General features: G+C 36.0%; 3 protein-coding genes across 4 annotated transcripts in view; 2 read left to right on the top strand and 1 right to left on the bottom strand.

Annotated features, from left to right (window-relative positions):
- The window catches only part of LOC110385588 (uncharacterized), a 933,915-nt gene that overhangs the window by 374,548 nt on the left and 538,048 nt on the right, over positions 1 to 21,319 (top strand). The window lies entirely within an intron of this gene.
- The window catches only part of LOC101743132 (SEC14-like protein 2), a 36,157-nt gene that overhangs the window by 10,251 nt on the left and 4,587 nt on the right, over positions 1 to 21,319 (top strand). For both annotated transcript variants that reach the window (XM_004930320.5, XM_021350799.3), the window contains exons 2-7: positions 13,138 to 13,207; positions 15,250 to 15,293; positions 16,768 to 16,888; positions 17,342 to 17,493; positions 18,280 to 18,418; positions 20,808 to 21,007. In XM_004930320.5, the coding sequence (XP_004930377.1) occupies positions 13,138 to 13,207; positions 15,250 to 15,293; positions 16,768 to 16,888; positions 17,342 to 17,493; positions 18,280 to 18,418; positions 20,808 to 21,007 (726 nt within the window). The remainder of the gene's footprint in view (positions 1 to 13,137; positions 13,208 to 15,249; positions 15,294 to 16,767; positions 16,889 to 17,341; positions 17,494 to 18,279; positions 18,419 to 20,807; positions 21,008 to 21,319) is intronic.
- On the bottom strand, positions 6,974 to 12,744 carry LOC105842227 (armadillo repeat-containing protein gudu). Its single transcript, XM_012694013.4, has 6 exons — positions 11,881 to 12,744; positions 11,506 to 11,812; positions 10,374 to 10,719; positions 9,456 to 9,839; positions 8,185 to 8,399; positions 6,974 to 7,163 (listed from the first exon to the last, which is right to left on the bottom strand). The coding sequence occupies exons 1-6, from the start codon at positions 12,477 to 12,479 to the stop codon at positions 7,032 to 7,034; spliced, it is 1,983 nt and encodes a 660-aa protein (XP_012549467.2). The 5' UTR covers positions 12,480 to 12,744; the 3' UTR covers positions 6,974 to 7,031.

Raw genomic sequence — 21,319 nt, 5'->3', positions numbered from 1 at the left:
TTCGTCTAAGTCTTAAGAACAAAAACAAAATATCGCAGCTTAATCCAATTAATGTCCAAAACAATTAGTAATGCCAGTGTAAATAAGCAATCATGTATAAGAAACAATAGGTAAATGTTTTTTTTCTTCTTCAATTTAGGCCAAGAAAACTGAAACAATTACTTGACGTCCGCAAGTGATGTAACCTGTCTATACATTCAATTTGCTAATAGGCACTGTGTGTAGCATGATTAATCCAAAGCAGTATGTATGCCACGCATTAATAGTTGACGTTTTAGCAAAAATATAAGAGTGTTTGATAATAATGAAAATACGAAGAAAAAAAGCGATTACATGCACAATTTCATGTTTCACCTATACTAACTAGCATAAGAAATTGAAATTATTAACAATAAATTAATAATGACCTTATGGAAGAATAATGGATAATGGTTGTTTATTATTGTACTTTATCGTATACTATTTACCACGGAATAGATAAATAAGGTTATTTATCTATTCCGTGCTATTTACGAATGGTACAAGAGTTTATAATCGTATAGCAAACAAACAGGTTTCGAAATAAAAGAGTACCTAATGGGTTATGTTCACTGAAATAACTGTATAATCAACATACTGAAATTGTTTGTCAAGATTTTTTCCAACAATTAAATTTATAATACATTTTTTTTAAACATATGTTGTCGTAGATAACTCGTTTATGCCCAATTTATTTTGTTATTAACAATTTTAATTCCGTAAACAGTTAGTATGACCACGAATGCCAAATGTACCTACCCTTCTCCCGAACATGGGAGAATGGATTCGATTTGCCTCATGCAAATACAATAAAAAAAAAACGAAAGAAAAAGTTTACGAAAAACAAGCATATTACTGTTGCTGGTATTTTTCGTAAAATCATAAATAATAACTGCGCGGGTAATACAAAAAAGTTGATGAGCTTATATAAAGACTGTATAACGTGAACGGACAAAAAGTTTGTATGGATGAATTAAATTGATTATTTTGTTGTAGTAGAATCGAATTCACCGCCTCGATATTGAAGGGTTAGCGAAGCTCAAAGATACATCAAGACGTGAACCTACCTGATACATTAGGCCGAATTCTCAGTTGTATTGCAACAACTATCATATCCGAAACCTACAAGTGTGGGCTTACAATACGCCCTTTTTTTGCACCTGAAATTATGCAAATTCAAAATTTTAAGTAGATAAGGCGTCTTCTGTCCCTACACGGGCATGTACCACCACCTTGGTCATTTCTGCCGAGAAGCAATAATGCGTTTCGTTTTGAAGGGTCAGGCAACCATATACTATGAAACCTGATAGTGGGTGCCGGCATTCACGTTGTTGATGTCTGTGGGCTCCAGTAACCACAACACCAGATGGGCCCAGGCTCGTCCACCCTTCTAAACAATAATGAAACAAAAGGTTTGGTATTTACACAATGGTACAAGTCGTTGATGACTATGTTATATTCATGTTATAGGTACGTAGTATAGTAAGCGGCACGTAAGTTGGCAAGGTTTTGGTGTAGTGGGGGTAATGTCGCGCATAGTGTACATTGCAACAAAAAAATGGTCACTTTTATTGCCCGCATATAATTTCATTTAATTTTATAAAAAAAAATATTTGCCATAATTTATTTTTAAGCCTGTGTGTTTAGAAGAAAGTTAAAGAAAAGAGAGGAATTCGTGAAGTGTATTAGGTGTTATAAATAAAATACAATTAAAAGTTAAGAAGTTTATTTAAAAAAATATACTTAATATTAAAAATTATGTGTCGCCGTCGTCACTATCATTCCTTGAATTAAATTTATGGTAGCACCTGAGCTGGTGGAAGGAGTTGGCTCCTCATCCTCGATCGATTATCCTCGATAAATAACGCTCGTAACAAAACTAAATTTAAAACAATAATAACAACTTGTAACAAAAACTCAATATAAACAAAGGGTTCCTACAACTTTAGTAGGCGCATGTGTAACCGGGAGCGAACGGAACGTTGACGCCGCGGTGCGGGAGGGGGGGTCGACTGCCTCACCAATCGCGCGCTCGGAACGGTGCTACGTCTTTCCCCGCGTCCCGCTTGACAACCAAAGAGACCTAAAAAACGACTTCTGCGCATCTAGCGACTCTTGCCAAGTTACGTGCCGGGGACTATACCTATTAGCTTAGAAACATCGACCTATTAGCTTAGAAACATCGGATCCTGCAATAGGCGTATCATTTCATACGTTAATGTACTATAGCAATATACATGAAACCACGGACGAATCAAAGCTTAGTTGTTGGAACAGTAATTTGCTTACAAAACCTGTCGTAAGATTGTATGTATTTAGAGCAACCAACGCAGCGACTTAATGTTATTAGATGCATTGAGATTGACCATTTTGTTACATAAACGTTTTCTATTTTTAGCTAACTATATTGATTATACGACTTTCGCACTTTTGTAAGAATATAATCGGTATCTTTGGATGAATGAATATTTTATATTTGGAAACATTAAATAATCACAATGTAAAAATTAATAAGTTTTGGTAGTAAAACGAATTGAACAATATTAAAATTGTTATTTTCCCAGTATAAGCATTATAGGATTAATAAAAAATAGAAATTCACAAAGAATTTCCATTATAATGTACATAATCCATTATTTCTATTACGATTTAATGTCACGTTTTTTATTATCATTAAATTATTTCCGACGTTTTCGAATAATTTTATAGTTTTCATGGTCACCTTAACCGTAATGTCTACGACTTGCAAAGAGCAAGGACAATACTATTTAATCTACTGTCGGTCAGTATGTATCTATGTTAATATTAGTATGGGTATATTATAGTTATGTAGTCGGGAAAAGCTAAAGTAATAGTCTTATTCTACAGAATTCCATTGAATTTCCAGTCTGTCAGGCAGCCGGGTGTACATTAAAAGCAAAATCAAACTACGAAAATACAAACAAATATGTTTACCGATTTTTTCGTAATAATTGCAAGTTCAGAAATATTGTTCCGTAATCTAGAGCAAGTAAATTAAAATAAAGCAGTAGAAGGAAAAGTTATTGAAGCGGAAAAGAAAAAAGGGTGATATTAGTTTGATAGCTAAATGTACATGTATGTTCTTTTAATAATTTAATATTTTTGTAAAAAAACCTGCGATTTCAAAAGAACGCAGTTGTCCAACGCTCACTTGTCTCACGACCTCGTGTCGGTTAACTGGTAACTGGTATGTTAATGTTAACACATTGACTGCCTGATTTCTGTTGATTTCTCTCATCGATCTTTATATTAAGGAACACCTAGTTGACCCTGGGAAAGACGAACCCGAAGATACTGAAAATTACCGAATCTATTTCTAAGATACTGCTAAAAGGCATATACATACATTACATACATTAAGAAACAGTAACATAAATCGACATTATTACTTTAGTGCGTCGCGTAGGGCAGCCTTAATACACTGGCTGTCAAAGTGTTAATGTGTCATGATTCACCAGCGCCCCTACTTATCATCGTCCCCAAACTCCTGGCATGTAAGGGTATTTTCATAGGATTATGATATGTCAATAGATACCTATAAAAATATTTATGTAGGTATTTTTCGTTTAGAACGTTTAGAATGGAAAATCTACGAAAATCTCAATAACATGGCTGCAAAGCGGAAACAATTTACCGACAGCAAACATAAAAGTCACATCAATGCTTAAAATGTACTTTTGGTGTGATTACAAAGTAATTTGTCGACACTGGAATGTCAGTGAGCAAAGTTCACATCGTATGAACTTTATTTAAATTTTTTAGAATAAGTTTGTTTTTTCTTTTTTCTTTGTGGATTTAACGGTGACCTATATCTGTGGATACTATATTGATTTTGATGCCACCTTGAGATTTGAGTTAGGAATTTAATTGAAATGTGGAAAAAGCCTTTCTAAACTTCAAATAAAACACATTACTGCCTGGCAGATATTATCAAGACGGTGTTACCAAACCAGGGTCGCGCCGTCCCCATATGCGGAGGGTGAGGTGCACACAGGAGCCAAGACAATAAGGGCGCCGCCACCGAAATTATTAATGTTACACTTGCACAACAAAATATTCTTTGTAGTAAAGTATCGTTATGTAAAGAGTTACAATAGGTGTAACATATGTCTTGTAAATAACAAAGCATATAAGTACAAATTTTCCCAAAATTTACGTCAAAACAATAACTCAAAATTAACAAATAATAAAAAAAAATACATTGAAACATGAAGATTCGTAAAAATAGGGGGCGTTTCATGGGTTTCGCACAGGCGTTGCCGGGGGTCTGCGCGAATCTGTACCAAACGGCACCGGATCAAAACATACACCACCGGACCGAAATGCACTCAAATTTCAAAGATTACGTGAATGTCCATCATTAAAATTTATGAGCGAAAGTTAAAAATAGCCACATTTTGACAATGCTTACTTTCGCTTCTTGTGTTTAATATTTTAGCCTCTCGTTTGCGAAACTACATCCAAGGTCAGGGAACCGCAACGAACACGTTACTATCTTTGATGACTACGATATTGTGCTACTTAGGTCTCAATTTGTGTGCAGAAACTAAAGAATTCGCGTCCACAGAGCGTATCTGGTCAGACTGCGTCTTTCAAAAAAAAGAAATGCCTTGACTTACGCGGCTTAATAAGACGTAAGTTTGTTTAAATGCTGTAGGTACGTAATTAAAAAAAACCTTACATCTTAAAATGTGATTTGCTTTATAGGCTTCTTAGTCGTCGTCAAAACATGATTTTTACTGGTGGTAGGACCTCTTGTGAATCCGCGTGGGTAGGTACCACCACCCTGCCTATTTCTGCCGTGAAGCAGTAATGCGTTTCGGTTTGAAGGGTGGGGCAGCCGTTGTAACTATACTTGAGGCCTTAGAACTTATATCTCAAGGTGGGTGGCGCATTTACGTTGTAGTTGTTTATGGACTCCAGTAACCACTTAACACCAGGTGGGCTGTGAGCTCGTACACCCATCTGAGCAATACGAAAAAAAAAAAGATGAACACATTAAACATACATTACTGTCGACACTCGACTAATCTAAGACCATTGCGAGTGCTGGTTTTGGACAATCATGTCGGTCAAGGGCATCCACGGTCATGACTATTAGAATGTTGATGTTACCAACAAAGTAGGTAATAATAAAATATTGCTAAAGTTACGAAAATTCATTCTGACGATAATGGCCATGACGTATAAACATGAATGGTGAATCCACTGGTATAAAAGGAGGTGACAGTGACAGTAAGTATATCAGGGCTTAGGAATTTGAATCTACTTAGGTTCTTCTATCATCCTTTTTTTAGTTAGTACCACCATCGTGCTTCTGGCTGCCGCGGAGTAGTAATACGGTCTGGTTTGAATGGTGGAGCAGCAACTACACTACATAATTAAGACTTAGATCTTATATCACAAGGCGCTATTGCGGTTGTGATGTCTATGGGCATATCAGGGCCATAGCTCGTACCACCGACTAAGAAAAAAAAAAGTTGTACCATAACTTATGTTCAAACAATGAGAAGGATACATATTTGAAAAAAATACGACTGGTTCCCAACCCGGCAGTATTCAAAATAATATTAACAGTGTTTTCGCCTTGACCTTCAGTCTGATTATGCACATTATAAGCTACTTTATTTACGGTCTAGTAATAAGCTACTGTAACTACGCTCCAGCCAGTGAGTGGGTCGTGTGATCATCTGGCTGTTAACGCAATAAAAGTATACATATTAAAATAATATACTCGTGAGCAAGTCTCCTATGTGTTGTCTATGGGAAAACTCCCCTCGACATAAAGACGGAGTTGTTTCTCGAGCCGCTGCTTCCAAACCAACCTTAGAAGAGATGTCCTCACCTACGTTTCATAGTAAACTTTCTCTGCTCTTCTTAGTAATGTTGGTAGATCGTGTTTTGAGTCTGGACCTCCCCCCCTCCCCTATTCCGGAGCGAAGCAATCTTACATGACTAAAATCTTTAAAAACATTAAATATATAGTAGTTGGTTTTTGAAACGATAACAAAAACCGAATCATTAATTATTTATGCGGCGCCCGTGACTCCGTTTGTTGAGTTCGTTGTGTTTCTTAAATACAAAACTAGAATTTTAACAGCCAACGAAACCATTACGTCCGTTCACATTCAAAAGTTATTTTCCAATTATATTTTATTGCAAAATATCAGTGTAGGTACCATTGCTGTTACGAAAAGGTCGTCAATTAATTCTTTCAATTATACTACAGATATTGCAACTGTATAATATTGCTGTAATGTAACATAAAAAGTATATAACACTCAACAGTTGCATAAAATATGGGCCCGCAATGTATGGTATGTAAAATAAAAAAATCGATTCTTCGAACGCCGGAGTTAATGAAAGGCAGTCGACAAATACGTGGGACTTTTTGAAGTGAAAACTTCTTGAGACCGTTGTGTGAATTTCGCACATTTTTAATGGCACTAGATATACGAATCAGCTCACCGCAGTTAGTGTGTGAAAATGATGTTGTACATAGTTACAGATTTATTCGTAAATGTATACTGCTAACTATTTTTGGTAGTAAATATAGATCAGATAATAAATACACTCAATATTGTAGTAAACGTTACCGGTAAACCTGGCCGGTTATTAAATACGTACCAACGTCGCGAGCCCGTGTTTCATCGACACACTCATTCATTATTTCTATAATATTTCCTTAATCACCATCCAAGGGTCCAAAGTTAAATCTGGGTTAGTTTTTGGGCGTAAAGTACTCGGCAATAGCTAACACTAGCTCTTAGTTCTTATACACTTTATATAAGAAGACAGAGAATCTAAAAACCGGTACTATGCATCTACATAGGCCAGTCGTCAAACCATGATTCCGCTACATGTAATTATTTTACTATTCGTCTGTTTATTCGCTAACTTCTTTAACTGATATAAATATTAACATAAAAACAGGTCAATATATATACTTTATTGCTAACAAAAAAACATGGGCAAGCTACATATTTTAAAATCTACTGTTTCAACTTGATTTTTTCTGTTGCTAGTGCAAGTTTTCGTATATTGCAGAGACATCCAGCAGAGGCCTCTTGCAGTATAGGATCCTTCGATCCTATTGTCTCCAACAAGAATTGTACAACTCCCGCCTAGAAATAAAACATTCAGGTCAATTTTTAATTGATATCACAGATTTGATTTACGAGTGGCAGTTAATTTATCGATTAAATGGTACCTAGTCAATTCATCAGAATCGACATTCTGATGAATTTGTTTAATTTTAAGTAGTCCTGGAGTGCGGCCTTTGATCCGCCATTAATAATATTTTACTGTCCGCCGTATACCTGAAATAGCCCCTTTAGGCTTCCAGCGAAAAGGTAGAGGAAAAATCCACAGACGGTATAATGCACTCATCAAAGACAAAAGATATGACGGCGTGAATGCAACCTTGAGACTAGAGGTCAAATTCTCCATTAGATCAGAAAAACACTATCCTACCCTGCGGACGGGGACACATAATTTCTTTGCGGCAGAAAAAAGCAAGACAGAGGTAATGATCACGACACGGACTGTCACAAGAAAGTAATGGAGAGATCAAGGCATTTAGTAGTGACATGTGGACCGATGCCCGGGAAGGAATAATTAAGCTATTGATAAATTTTAAGCTATAAGACTTATCATTATTATGTCGTATTTGTATAAGATTCTCGGGGCAGTTTAAAATTTTAGCTGTTAAAGCAAACTACATATTTTCTAATTTAAAAATATATCAAAAAGGTTAATTTTAAAACGATTACAAAACAAAACTCTTAAAAAAAAACGTCCGGCATGGAATGTCAGACATTTTTATTCGACCTTCATATTATTCATGTTTTGCAGTCACACAAAGTTGCGTTTGTTTTTATATTCAACGTCAAGTAAACTGACATGAAATGTTTTTTTTTCTACGCTTTAACGAAATTTGGCCGAGGGCGTCTAAAATTTGCCCTAAAGGCACGCAAGCCTAGCACGTGAAGCACAACACTTCTGGCTTCTTACCGTCAAGCACAAAACGGTACTAGTTACGCAAAACCAATTTACGATTCTAATGACGGATACCGTAATGTCGACGGTGAAAGCGGATAACTTCATATTGTGAAAGTGCTAATTTTCAACTCAGATCAGACTTACTGCGTGCATTGTGACGCAATTGATGGAGTAGAATGACAGGTGATATAGAGCGAGGGCTGTGGCTCGGTGGACGTTCGGATCTCTTGACGTCATGTAATTGACGAGAGGTGTGATGGCTCCACGTTTGCCAAACTCCTGCCTGTTCTGAGCCCAGTCGCAGCAATACGCAATGGCCACGCCCAAGTTCGCGCGGAGATGATCGTCTGTTGTACTCACTGAAAAATCAACAATCATGTTTATTAATCGTCATTGACGCAATCCACCTATTTTTTTCTTAGGCCTACCTCTTCCTCTAAAACCTAGCCTTCCTCTAACGTCTACATTCCTATCAAATTCTCTTAACAACCTCAGTGTCATTTCGTCTCATCACATGTACATACCAACCAAAACGCGCACTTCTCTGTCACAGGTGCCCCTTTCAGACTTCCTCTAACATCAAAGTCCAAAATCATTTTCATTTAAAAGTAGGAAATATAAAAAATAAAACGTGATAAGTTTTGTCTAGTATACCCAAAAACAAAATATAACAGAGTTAAATGAATATTTTCGTTAAATGACAAAAAACGGTATTGTGACGTCACAAGTTTGTAAATTTAATCGGTTCTAAAGAGTCAAACTACGTTCACACCATAGTTAGCAGGCTAAACGGATTATGATTAGTATGTAGATGTATGTAGGATAATAGTATGTATGCAGATACTACAATGACTCATCCCGACCAATCGACACATGAAAGCGGTGGCACTTTTAATACCGGCCACACCTCAGCCCCGCTACCAGCCAGTCGGCTGTTCAAATAAATACGCGTGCTTATTTACCAATTTGGGCAAATTAGTTAGTTAGCTATTAACTATTTTGCCATTTTGGAATTGGAACATTTGCTATTGCTCAATAAACACGTTTTATTATACGTAAATTTTTGTTTTTACCCTATCAGTTAGTCTCATATGTCAAGGTCGATGTAGCATAGACAAAACAATGTGTGTGATGTCTATGGCCTTAACACCAGGTGGGCCGTAAGCTCATTCAACAATCTCAGAAATAAATACTTAAAACAAAAACGAGCATATCATAGCATAGTATGCATCTAAGTAAGCCGGCTGTGTAGTGTGAACGCACTAAATACATCTTAGTTGCGTCACTCAAAAGTGCATTAGACTGCAACGGTACGTCATAGGAAGAACTTGGCGAACCGAGAAAAATTAGAGAAACAAAAAACCCCAAATTAAAGGAAGTTTACAAGAAAGTGGGCGTATTAATTAGTTCCATACCAAGCTTTGAAAGTTTCGCCACCACACCGTGATCAGATATCACTGCTAGATTCTCGTGGTCTCTAGCTATTGTAGCAATGGCGGCACATATGGCTGACAGCACATTGTTGTCATCCGAATCCAGTAGATCGACGGTTAGGTCTAGTGCGCCTACAAACGACCGCACCATTTCTCCAGAATCAGCAGCGTTCTGTACGCACGGACTCAGCGCTAACGCTGCATTTGTTTGAACTTTCTTCGAATCGTTCTTCAAGAGGGACCAAATTAGCCTGACTCCATCTAACTCGTCGATCTCGGCCATACAATTTTGCTCCTTAGCACATTCCATTAAAACTAAAGGAACGTTTTCCAATAGTGGCTTGTACGTATTGTTGAGATGATGAACTGTAATTTCAGCTGTTTTAATATGACTCTCAGCCTTCATTTGACAAATTTTCTTTAATTAATAACTTATTGAAACCCAGCCAGACAAATATTAACTTGAAGATTTATTGTAATGAGAATGGTTTCGACAAGTGTTTTAAAAAAAAAAAAAACTACACAATTTCAAGTCGAAAATTTAGGACCATTAAATTTTTTTCTTACATTTTGGTTTTGGCATTATTGAAAGTAAGGTATAACATGAGCCCGTACGGTACCACTGTCATGTTTAAGTCTGCTGCGAAGCAGAATACGTTCCGTTTTGATCATTGGGGTAGCTGTAATGCAATACCATTGAAACTACGATCTTATGTCTCAAGGTGTATGGTGGCATTTGCCTTGGGGTGTCTTAGTCTCGGTAACTACTTAATGAGAATTAGGCCGTGAGTTTGTTGTGTTGTGGAGCCAACTATTCCAAAAAATATGCTTACAAGCTCCAAAATCAATAAAGTAATATTTTTATTTTATTGCTTTAGTTAATTAACATTTTCATCGTACTTAATAATGGTATACCGCCAGCACTTCTAATTTTATCCCTATTCTGAGGAAATTTCGCGCATTCCGCTAAAGCTCCAGCCACATTAGTCAATACTCCGTCATTCTCGTCGTCCAATAATCGAACAAGGATCGGTACCGCGCCCAAATGATCCAGTTTTTTCACGCTCGCGTCACTATTAGCGCATTTCCACAGTGCACCAGTTACTGCTGCCAATAATGGCTTGTTGGGTCGGTTGGTGGAGTCCTGTGCAGCTTCTACCAACAGTTCCAAGCCTCCGGCTTCGCGAATCATGTCTCGTGTTATCGCATCACTGGCACATTTATAAATCGCTAAACTACAGTATGTCTGAAAAATATGTTAAATGATGTACTGTTTGCTAACTGTAGTGTGTCCGTCAACAAAAAGACAAGCTTATTGCCAAGATGCAAGCAAAGTTGACCACAAGATGCTTCATACTACTTTCTATGGTTTTCGAAACGTGGACATAATTGGAATGGATGGAATTTAGCATTGATTCTTGTATTTTATTTTAAGTTAAAGTTTTTTGTAAGGTGCTTTTGGTACCCAAGTAGGTTTCCTAAAATAATTTAGCAATTTCTTCAAAATATGTGAAAATAAGCTCAGCACTAAAAACCTAATATCGTTTTTTTAATCTATTTATTTTCAATGTTTCCAATACTGTACAGTTTTCGTGGTCACGAACGACTAAAGGTTTTATTCGTCGACATTTGAACAATCTGATAACTACCTTCTTTCTAAAAAAAATTCCTAACGTTACTACTTTTTGTTGCACGTAGGACAATCTAACAGAGACTTTGGTTTTGAAAGTAATCCGCGATACGGCTTAAGTTACCTAATAAATGGTTACACATGTTGTTCATAGACATATAAGCTAAATTACAATACGCGTTAAATTATTATTTTTTTACCAGAATAATCTCGCAAATAGTTTTACTGGTAAATTTACTTACGTTATTTTAATCTACAAGATTACTTATGTATTAAATGCAGCGTGGTTAGGCCTCCCACGTGGTGGACCGACAACTCTTTAACAGGCCTATGTCAGACAGGGGACGTCTGTTTGCTAATGATGACGATGATGATAGAAAGCCTTATTTTTTTAAACCAAACCTTTAAATCTTTATCCTCATTTGCCAAGTGTTTGATCAAGTCGTTGACCATTCTTTCCGTCTGTATGGCCAGTTGAAAAGAGGTTTCATTGGCACACATTTGTAACAGGCCGACTGTTGGAACCGCGACATCAAGGTGTATGGTCTTTAGCATTTTTGCTATAAGAGGTATCATCCCGTATTTTCTCATTGCCTCGCGGTTACGTTGAGATGCTGACATTGACCATAAAGCTTTAGCTCCGGCTCTGGCAATATCGAGGTATTGTAGTTCATCTTGGTTCAACTCTTCACGTGATGTAATAATACATCTAAGATAAAAGTAAAACATTTTACTGAGATACTTTTTAAATTTCGAAAACTTGAAAAAGAGTCTCACCGTTCCTTAATATCGAGAAGATCGATAAGCTTCGGTATTCCACCGAATTTCCGACAGAACTTTCTGCTTTTGCGTATACGACCTAAATTAGCTATTGTTTCAGCTGCCAGTATTTGTACATCCCTTGCAGGATCCGACAGTAATCCCACTAATAATGGAATCGCACCTAGATCGGTCACTTTCTTCCTTATCTCTATATTAGGGGTTATATCTTTTAAAACAGCCAAGCCACCTAATATACAACACAAATCTCTTGTCTCCAGCAAGTTCACAAGAAGCTCTAAGCCTCCAATTTCTTGAATAGCTCGTTGATTAACTTCCACAGTCAAGTCGTGGTCTTTCAGACAAGATAGCGCCACCGTTGTTGCCGTTTGATTACCGGCTTTCATATATTTCACCAGTTTCTGTATATGCCAGTACTCCGGCGGTATTTCTGACGACTTGATAAGGTCCGCCCAGTTGTCTTCGCTAGGAGATGTTGATGAAGCCGAAGACGCCGAAGTGTCAGAACCTTCGGTAACCATTACTATTCTAGGAAGCCCCACGGTATCTTGACCTCCATCAGCACTAAACGTTGATATATTATCCCCTTCAGCCATGATTTTAGATTATTTCGTTATTAAAAACTACGAGTAAATGGATTTGATAGGTATTGAACTAATTTTGTCAATACGGTTGCCAAGAGACGTATTGATAAAATTGGTTCTGTATTTTCATAATAATAATAATGACATTTTAACGAATATAATATAAGATTCCCTCTCATCTTTTGGTAATTATTCTTGTCCACCTGATGGTTGTCTAGAAGAGATAGCTCTTAGCGATAAGACCGCCAATTGTACTTTTTTGTGTTTAATGTATCGCACTGTTTATTTGTTTTTTGGTGTACAATAAAGAATACTCTCTCTCTCTCTCTCTTTAAATTCAAATCTAAATTTTAGTGTAAAATTATAAAATAATAAAATGCAAATAAAAAACAATTGAAATCGAAGGCACTAAATTTAAAAGTAGGAACAGAAAAGTCTCTTCCTATGGCACGTTGCGATGGATATATGGGTAAGCGACCGGTCTTAAATTCACGCCAAATCCCTACGCAGTATGATCAAGAGGTCATACAGCACCGATCCCACACAATGTGGGATAAGGAGAAGAAAAAGACTGTTATAAAAAAAATTGATAGTGACTTTGTCGCATAGTCATTACGTTATATACTTAAATATTATGTTATGGTTACAATTTTTCTTTTCTTTGTTACAGTTTCGTAGGAGCGTCAAAGACGTGTTGAGACCCGAACATAATGACCATTTTTTATTAAGATGGTTAAGAGGTATGACAGCTATTCTTAAATAACCCAATTTTGACTATATATAAATCATCCGATGCTTCTAAAACTGCACAGCTATTATTACATTACAGCGCATACAAATTCGGTTGTAACTTTGATTATAAAAACCGAGAAGGTCACAGGTTCCCAAAGCTGTAAGAGATCCGCAGCGATATTGCGAAACCATTACTCAATAGCTAATGGCTGTTGAGAATTAAGATATTGGCATTGATTTTATAAGTACATCTATTATACCGTGTAATCTATGATTGTTGTATTTTAAAAAGACGAACAGGCCAAACATATGTAGCCAATTTACTCGAAGGTAAATAATGAAATTATTAGCGATGAGATTGTGGAAACTTTATATTAAATTAGCTTTTAGCCGCCGTTTCATTCATTTTAATATAGAAAATAAAGTATTTCTCCCGAATAGTACTTTTTTTCTGTTTAAAAGGTATACTCATCTTTATGCATGACAACGTATATAGGTATAAATTGTATGTTAATTTAAGAGGAGAAAAAATAAGATTATTTGAAGGCTGTTATCAAATACGATGAGTAATTTAATTATAAAGCGCATTAAGATATTTTACAGAATCATACATAAATAAAACATTTAGATAAATATGAAATATTAACCTCAAAATGGATTGTGTATCTGAGCTCTTAATAGCTTTTAATGAATAGGCTGGATAACTAACTAGTTCATTAAGAAACTGATAAGGGCATATTCTTGGTTGTCATCAATAAAACTTTTGATATTTACTATTGTTTAGAAGTGGCCCAAAGAATTAGACGCCCGATGCATTTGTACCATTCGATGCGATAGTGCTATGAATTCCGCATGCAGGTACCTACCAAATTTTCTAAAGAAATACGTACATAGATTATACACTTAAAAAATCTTACATACTTTAAATCTTTTAATTTCTAATTTTAATTTTAATGTTAATTTTACTAACATAGTTCTAAGTATATTCCACTTACAACATATGGACTTAAGAGGGTCTGAATTAAATGAATTTTATTTTTTATTTTTTATTTTAATATATAATGCGTATTTAACTCATGTTTACGAATGACTTCCAAGCTGAAGGATTAACATCTATACTAATATATAATACTACAGTGGTTTTTACGGATGTTCCGTTATAACTACGGAACCATGCATCCGATTGACTTGAAACTTGGTATCCATGTAGAAAATACATGTACATAATGAATAGTTATGAATATTTATATGAGAGTTGGACTCCCTACACCAGTTCCGGGGGCGTTGATGATGAGAATCTTTGTGGGGGTGAGAAATAATAATGTTAATTTTAAAAACCAAATCCGTAAAATTATATTTTGCGTAATTACTATAATTACCGGTGATAGGACATCTTGTAAGTACGCACGGGTGGATACCACCGACCTTAACTATTTCTGTAGTAATGGGTTCCGGCTTAAAGCGTGGGGCAGCCGTTGTATTACCTATAGAACTGAAATTTAAAACTCGTGTTTCAAGATGGCGGCGTTTAGATTAGTGATGTCTATGGGCTCGGCTAATCACTTAAGATCAGGTGGGCCGCGAGCTCGTTAACCCATCTAAGCAATAAAAAAAGTTGCATCGTGTGCAGTTTAATGGTACATCTACTATTAACCCATGTCGTTCCCTTGCACCGCCTGTTTTCTTGGGAAACTCTAGTTCTATCTAAATGTTAACAAACAATGCTTGAAATAGTATTTAAAGTGGAAACGAGTTCTGGCAAATTATTTTTAAATTATAAATAAAGTAACAAAAAATTTAAGCCCTAGTAAAATTAGACGTCCAAGGTAAGGCAGAACAACCAATTTTTTTTTTTTAAAGCACCTCTGAGTAAAACCTGTCGTCGAGTCAAAAAAAATTGCACCGAAAACCAGATTGACGTCGTAGTCCCGTTGGGATTCGTCAATCCAACAAAAAAATATTTAAGTGAAAGTCACAGCGGAAGGAAACTGTTTAATTTTTTATAACGGATGTAAAAAAAAAATCATTAACATATTCATTTTCATTCCAGCTCGACAATGGGACCCAGAAGCCGCAGAGAAAATGTTAAGAGATGTTAGTAAAAAAAATTGTACCTCACCCTCTCACATTATACTAATAACCAAAAAAAATGTTTACCCACCTTTTTTGACAATTTAGTTTGAGTGATATTATTATGAGTATTATCGATATGATGCCTCGAGTTTTTTAACTTGACTCCATTCATTGAAAGCCGAAATAAATGGACGAGTTATAGCTAGTGACATTTTTTTTTTTTTTTTTTTTTTTTTTTTTTATTGCTTAGATGGGTGGACGAGCTCACAGCCCACCTGGTGTTAAGTGGTTACTGGAGCCCATAGACATCTACAACGTAAATGCGCCACCCACCTTGAGATATAAGTTTTAAGGTCTCAGTATAGTTACAACGGCTACCTCACCCTTCAAACCGAAACGCATTACTGCTTCACGGCAGAAATGGGCAGGGCGGTGGTACCTACCCGTGCGGACTCACAATAGGTCCTACCACCAGTGATTACGCAAATTATAATTTTGCGGGTTTGATTTTTATTACACGATGTTATTCCTTCACCGTGGAAGTCAATCGTGAACATTTGTTAAGTACGTATTTCATTCGAAAAATTGGTACCCGCCTGCGGGATTCGAACACCGGTGCATCGCAACAACGAATGCACCGGACGTCTTATCTTTTAGGCCACGACGACTTCAAACTATATTATAACTGATAAAAGATGATAGCACATGTACTCGTATATATAATATTTTATCAGATCAATAGATTAATAAAAGCATATAATATGTATCTACATACTTACAGTATTATAACATTTAAAATAGATGCGTTTATTTAACATCTTTGATACAATGATAATCACGCACAAAAAGTATAATTAAGACGCGTCTCACAGCGTTGGAGGTGAAAAGCACTTTTTTTTTTACCTACTTCACTATTATTATTTAGTAGTAGTTATATTAGTAGTAGATTTTAATTTTCTATAATCTATCTGTCCCTTCCGTTGATTATGATTTTTTTTTCAACAACACTCGAAAAATGTTTCTCTTTATTTGATACAAGCGGCCCGCTCCGACTCCGCTCGGGTCTTTAACAAAAATTTCAATAATATTTGACGTTGTTTTTTTTTTTTTAAAAGAACTCTTATTGCGGCATAACTACATATAATAGTTAGACAAATGCTGTCGCAACCCTTTTTGTAAATAATAATGTGTTCTATAAAGTGGTAGTACATTATTTTATTCTATCATCTATAGTTTTCGCAGGGCACGCGATGTACCTAAAGAATATTTTAGGTAGTTTTTTACACCTTGGATTACATTATTGGAGTTTTAGTAAGGATCCCTAATTTTTTCAAAAGAATTTTAGCCTGTCACTCGGGAATATTGTACCTTCCAAACAGTTAAAGAATTTTTCAAATCGGTTCAGTAGTTTCGGAGCCTATTCTGTACAATCAAACAAACAAATCTTTCCTCTTTACAATATTATAGTATAGATGAAATAGGAATTATGTTTTAGTCATTGAAATGGCGAGAGAAATGGGAAGTAGACACAACTCTGCCGAGTTGGCAGGCACCCGAAGTTCTACAAAAACACTTTCCCAGCGGCAGCACGGGCTTCGACAAAGAAGGCTCACCAGGTAAAAAAAAACCTTTTATCGCAAACGGGTATTTTTAATACGCTTTTATTAGCTTCAGATGTATGTATGTTTGTAACGGAATTTTTTAACATGATTTTGACCCCCTTCAAAACGTCGGATTAACTCGAAATTTGGTATACTTATTAAGGAATGATGACAATTCAATATTAAAAAAAATAATTAAAAAAGTTAAAATTCAACTATAAAATGAAAAATAAATAATAGTTTAAAAAAACTAACAAAATACGCTTTCATAGAAAATCCAACTGAAAAATAGAAAATAAATTTTAATTTTTTTACAATAAAATCATTTTTTCACTATTTTCAATACAAATTTATTAAAATTTATTTTAAAACTATTTTATAAACTATTATTTATTTAAGTAGGGAGGATTGCTTGTTTCTCATTGTACTCAGAAACTATCGTCTTCCAACGCAATACTTTCATTCCAGTGATAATTGTTCCATTCGTTGGTCTGGATGTGTGGGGTCTACTGCACTCCTTCACCAGGACTGAAGTCATTCGAATGATTTTGAAACATTTGGAGAACTACCTCGCTATAGCAAGAAAACAAGCGCTCACTCACGGACCGGACGCTTTGAAGGTAGACACAGAGCAGAACATTCAATCTATATCTATATATATAAAAATGAATTGCTGTTCGTTAGTCTCGCTAAAACTCGAGAACGACTGGACCGATTTGGCTAATTTTGGTCTTCAATTATTTGTGGAAGTCCAGAGAAGGTTTGAAGGGTAGATAAATATGGAAATACTCCGAATTAAATAAAAATAACAATTTTGTTTTTACTTTGATGTGACTGACTTGACTTTGTGTCCCCCGTCGGACGGATTCCTTTTGTTTGTTTTAATTTTATTTTATACAAAAGCTTAGGTCTTTTATTTATCGATTGAGGCACTACGAAGTCTGCCGGGTGAGCTCAATGGCGGATCCGAGGGGGGGGGTCATGGGGGTCATGACCACCCCCTGAGCTGGTTCCAGGACTTGGTGGACCACTAATTGAATATAATGATTTTATTTATATATTTTATCACCATACAGATTTTATGTAACTTCAATATTTAATAAATTTAATATAATATAATAACTTTGTATAATGGCAAACGTCTGGGAACGAACGCATCTAAATTTGATTATATGACCCCCTCCTGGCGCCAAAGCTGGATCCGCCCTTGGGTGAGCTAGTAACCGATGTAATTACGCTTAACTTATTACCAGATCGAAGTCCTAAATCCAGTTTAGATTCGTATCAATAGTAAAATAATTTACATTTTCACTATACTCTTCATAATTTATTATCAAATGTATGGCGTTGATACCGATTTTTCCGTTTGATCGTTCGGTTGCTGACTTATTTGATTTTATAACCAGGTAACAGTGATTTTTGACTTGGAGGGTTTCAACATAAGACAGTACGCGTGGAAACCAGCCGCGGAAATGGTATTCACCCTTCTAAAACTTTACGAAGCCAATTACCCTGAGATATTGAAGAGTTGCTTCATTGTTAATGGTAAATGACAAAATATATATACATATACAGGGTGTTAGGAGACCGCTTTCGAAAACGTGGACAAACGATAGTAGGTACTAATGACATCTTTGACGTCATTAGTACTATCGTCTGTCTTCGTTATGATGGGACGGAAAAAAAATCCTGATTAAAAAATAATCATATTTATAAAACATTTTATTAGCATTATTTACGCCCCATCATGTTAGTACAGCTAAATGAAACGATAGTTTCATAAAAAATACATTACTTTAAAAAAAAAAAACCACCGTTAGTGGATCGGGAGGATCCGAAATGACGTGTTTGGGGCGACGTCGACTGCTTTCCATTCTGTCCGCAGGATCGGGAATGTAGTTACCGGCGGCCACGATGAGAGGGTTCTCGTGTCGTGCCGCTTTATCGAAGTGGGAAACAACGCCCGGGCACGGCATTTCTTATAAATGCATACCGGCGCGGGAGGGACGAGGCGCTGATACCGCGCTCCCCAAAATTTGCAACTTTGTAGATACAAAATTTTCGTTTTCGGAAGCGGTCTCATAACACCCCGTATATAGGTATATCGATGGGTGAAAGCCTATTTAAGTTTAAGCAACATTTTTCCAGCTTTACAGGAGAGTCATTTAAAGTTAAAAAATTGGAAAAAAATATGATGACAAAAAACCTTCTTCAGCTATTTGAACGGGGTAAATTTAATTAAAGATCAATTAAAAACATCGCATTCAATTCAAATTCAAATTCAAAATCATTTATTTCAACTTAAATGTCAGCATAACACACTTGTTGAATGTCAAAATATAAATAAAAATGTTAACTCTACCACCGGTTCCAAAAAGAGCCACAGTCCTGAGAAGAACCGGCGAAACAAACTCAGCGGCATTGTTGATACTAACACCAAATAAAACGGACCTTTAATTACAAAGATAAATGTCGCGTATTAAACGTAATGACGCTTAAACTAAAAAGCCTTTCATCAATCGATATATAAAGGCTGAGCAAATTTGAGGTTAGGAAGTAAATTGGCTGTTAAACGAGACTTTTTGGCGGGAACGCGAGGAGTGAAGTTGTGTGATTTGTTTTATTTTGTCTATTTAGTGTTTCTTCGGGTTTCAATGTGTAATAATGGTGGTTTATTAACCCTTTAATATCTGTGAAAGTGCACAAATGTGGGAAAATGAAATAAAGCCGCTGGACGTAACTTCTCGGGATCCTCCAAAAAGTCCTCTCAAATCATCTCATTTAATTTCATCCCAGTTGATTAATGTCTCAAATTAATCATTTTCATTTCATTTCACTCCATAATATCATTTTTAATAAAATTAAGAATATACATTAAAATAAGACATGACTTAAAGGTCTCAGTTACCAGGTCATAAAATCTCTTTAAAAAAAAGCTGTTAAACGATGAAATGTCAAGAATTGAGCTGTCATTCTTAATCTAAAAGGAAACGCCATAAACCTGAGATAGATAAATAACATTTGTATAGTTAAAATTTGAGAAATTTTAACCATGGAACGCGTTACTGAACGAAAACAACGCATTTTTTTTATAAAAATCATGTTTAGTGATGAAGCTCATTTTCAATTAGGCGGTTATGTAAACAAACAAAGTTGTCGCATACGAGGCTCACAAAATCCACAAACACTCTTCGAAAAACCACTACATCCAAAGAAAGTGACCGTATGGTGCGGTTTGTGGTAAGGCGGAATCATCAACCCGTATTTTTTCGAAAATGAGCAACGAAACGCCGTCACCGTGAATTCTCTGCGCTACCAAACCATGATAACCGATTTTTTGTGGCCACAATTGGCTAATGTTGACATCAGTGACCCTTGGTCCCAACAAGACGGCGCCACAAGCCACACAGTCGGCCAAACAAATCAGTTATTGCATGAGAAATTTCCCGGTCGCGTAATTTCTCGATTTGGCGATGTCAATTGGCCACCCCGCTCATGTGATTTTTCGCCGCTGGATTATTTTCTCTGGGACCATGAAAGAGTGGGCTTACGTGAACAAACCACAAAAAACTGGCGCTCGGAAAGATGAAATTCGGCGCTCCATTGACGAGATAAGCGAAGTTTTGTTGCAAAATGTGGCTCAAAATTTTGTGAAAAGAACGGCCGTGTGCCGAGATGCTAGATGTGGACATTTGCCAGAAATCATATTCCATCATTCATTCCCATAATTTTAGTTTACATTGGTATCAATAAAACTGAATTTGTCAAAAAAAGTGTGTTTTTAAGTCAATTTACTTCCTAACCTTAAATTTTCCTTAATATTTCCAAAGTTTTGAATACTTTACAGTTTTCATGGTCCCGAACGAATAAGGTGTTGTAATATGTTGTTTGTAAGGTGGCGTTACTCTTACCCGTGTAACATTATCATTTGCAGCACCCAAAGTCTTCTCTCTAGCATTCTCTGTGATCAAAAAATTTATGCACGAATACACCATATCGAAGATCAAGATATTCGGTACGGATACAAAGAAATGGCAGGCGCAAGTATTGAACCTGATCGATAAGGACCAGCTACCGGTTCACTACGGCGGGACGATGGTCGATGAAAATGGCGACCCGAGGTGTAGTTTAATTGTGAGTTTTCATTTGTTTCTTTATTAGATCTATTCTATATTACTATAGTTTCTATATTACTGGTGATAGGACGTCTTACGAGTCCGCGCGGGTACCACCACCCTGCCTATTTCTGCCGTGAAGCAGTAATGCATTCCGATTTGAAGGGCCTAATACAGCCTTGATACCAAACAATTATCAAACTAACATCGTCTATGCAGTTATAAAAAAAAACTAAATTTTCTTTGTCTATTACCCAATATTTCCGATTCGAAAACCATACCTACTATTCCTTGTAGGTTTTATTGTTTATGTAGTGTTTCATATGTTACA

Source organism: Bombyx mori, chromosome 10, assembly GCF_030269925.1.
Source record: "Bombyx mori chromosome 10, ASM3026992v2".
NCBI classification, from domain to species: Eukaryota; Metazoa; Arthropoda; class Insecta; order Lepidoptera; family Bombycidae; genus Bombyx; species Bombyx mori.
This window is presented reverse-complemented; position numbering and strand designations above follow the sequence as displayed.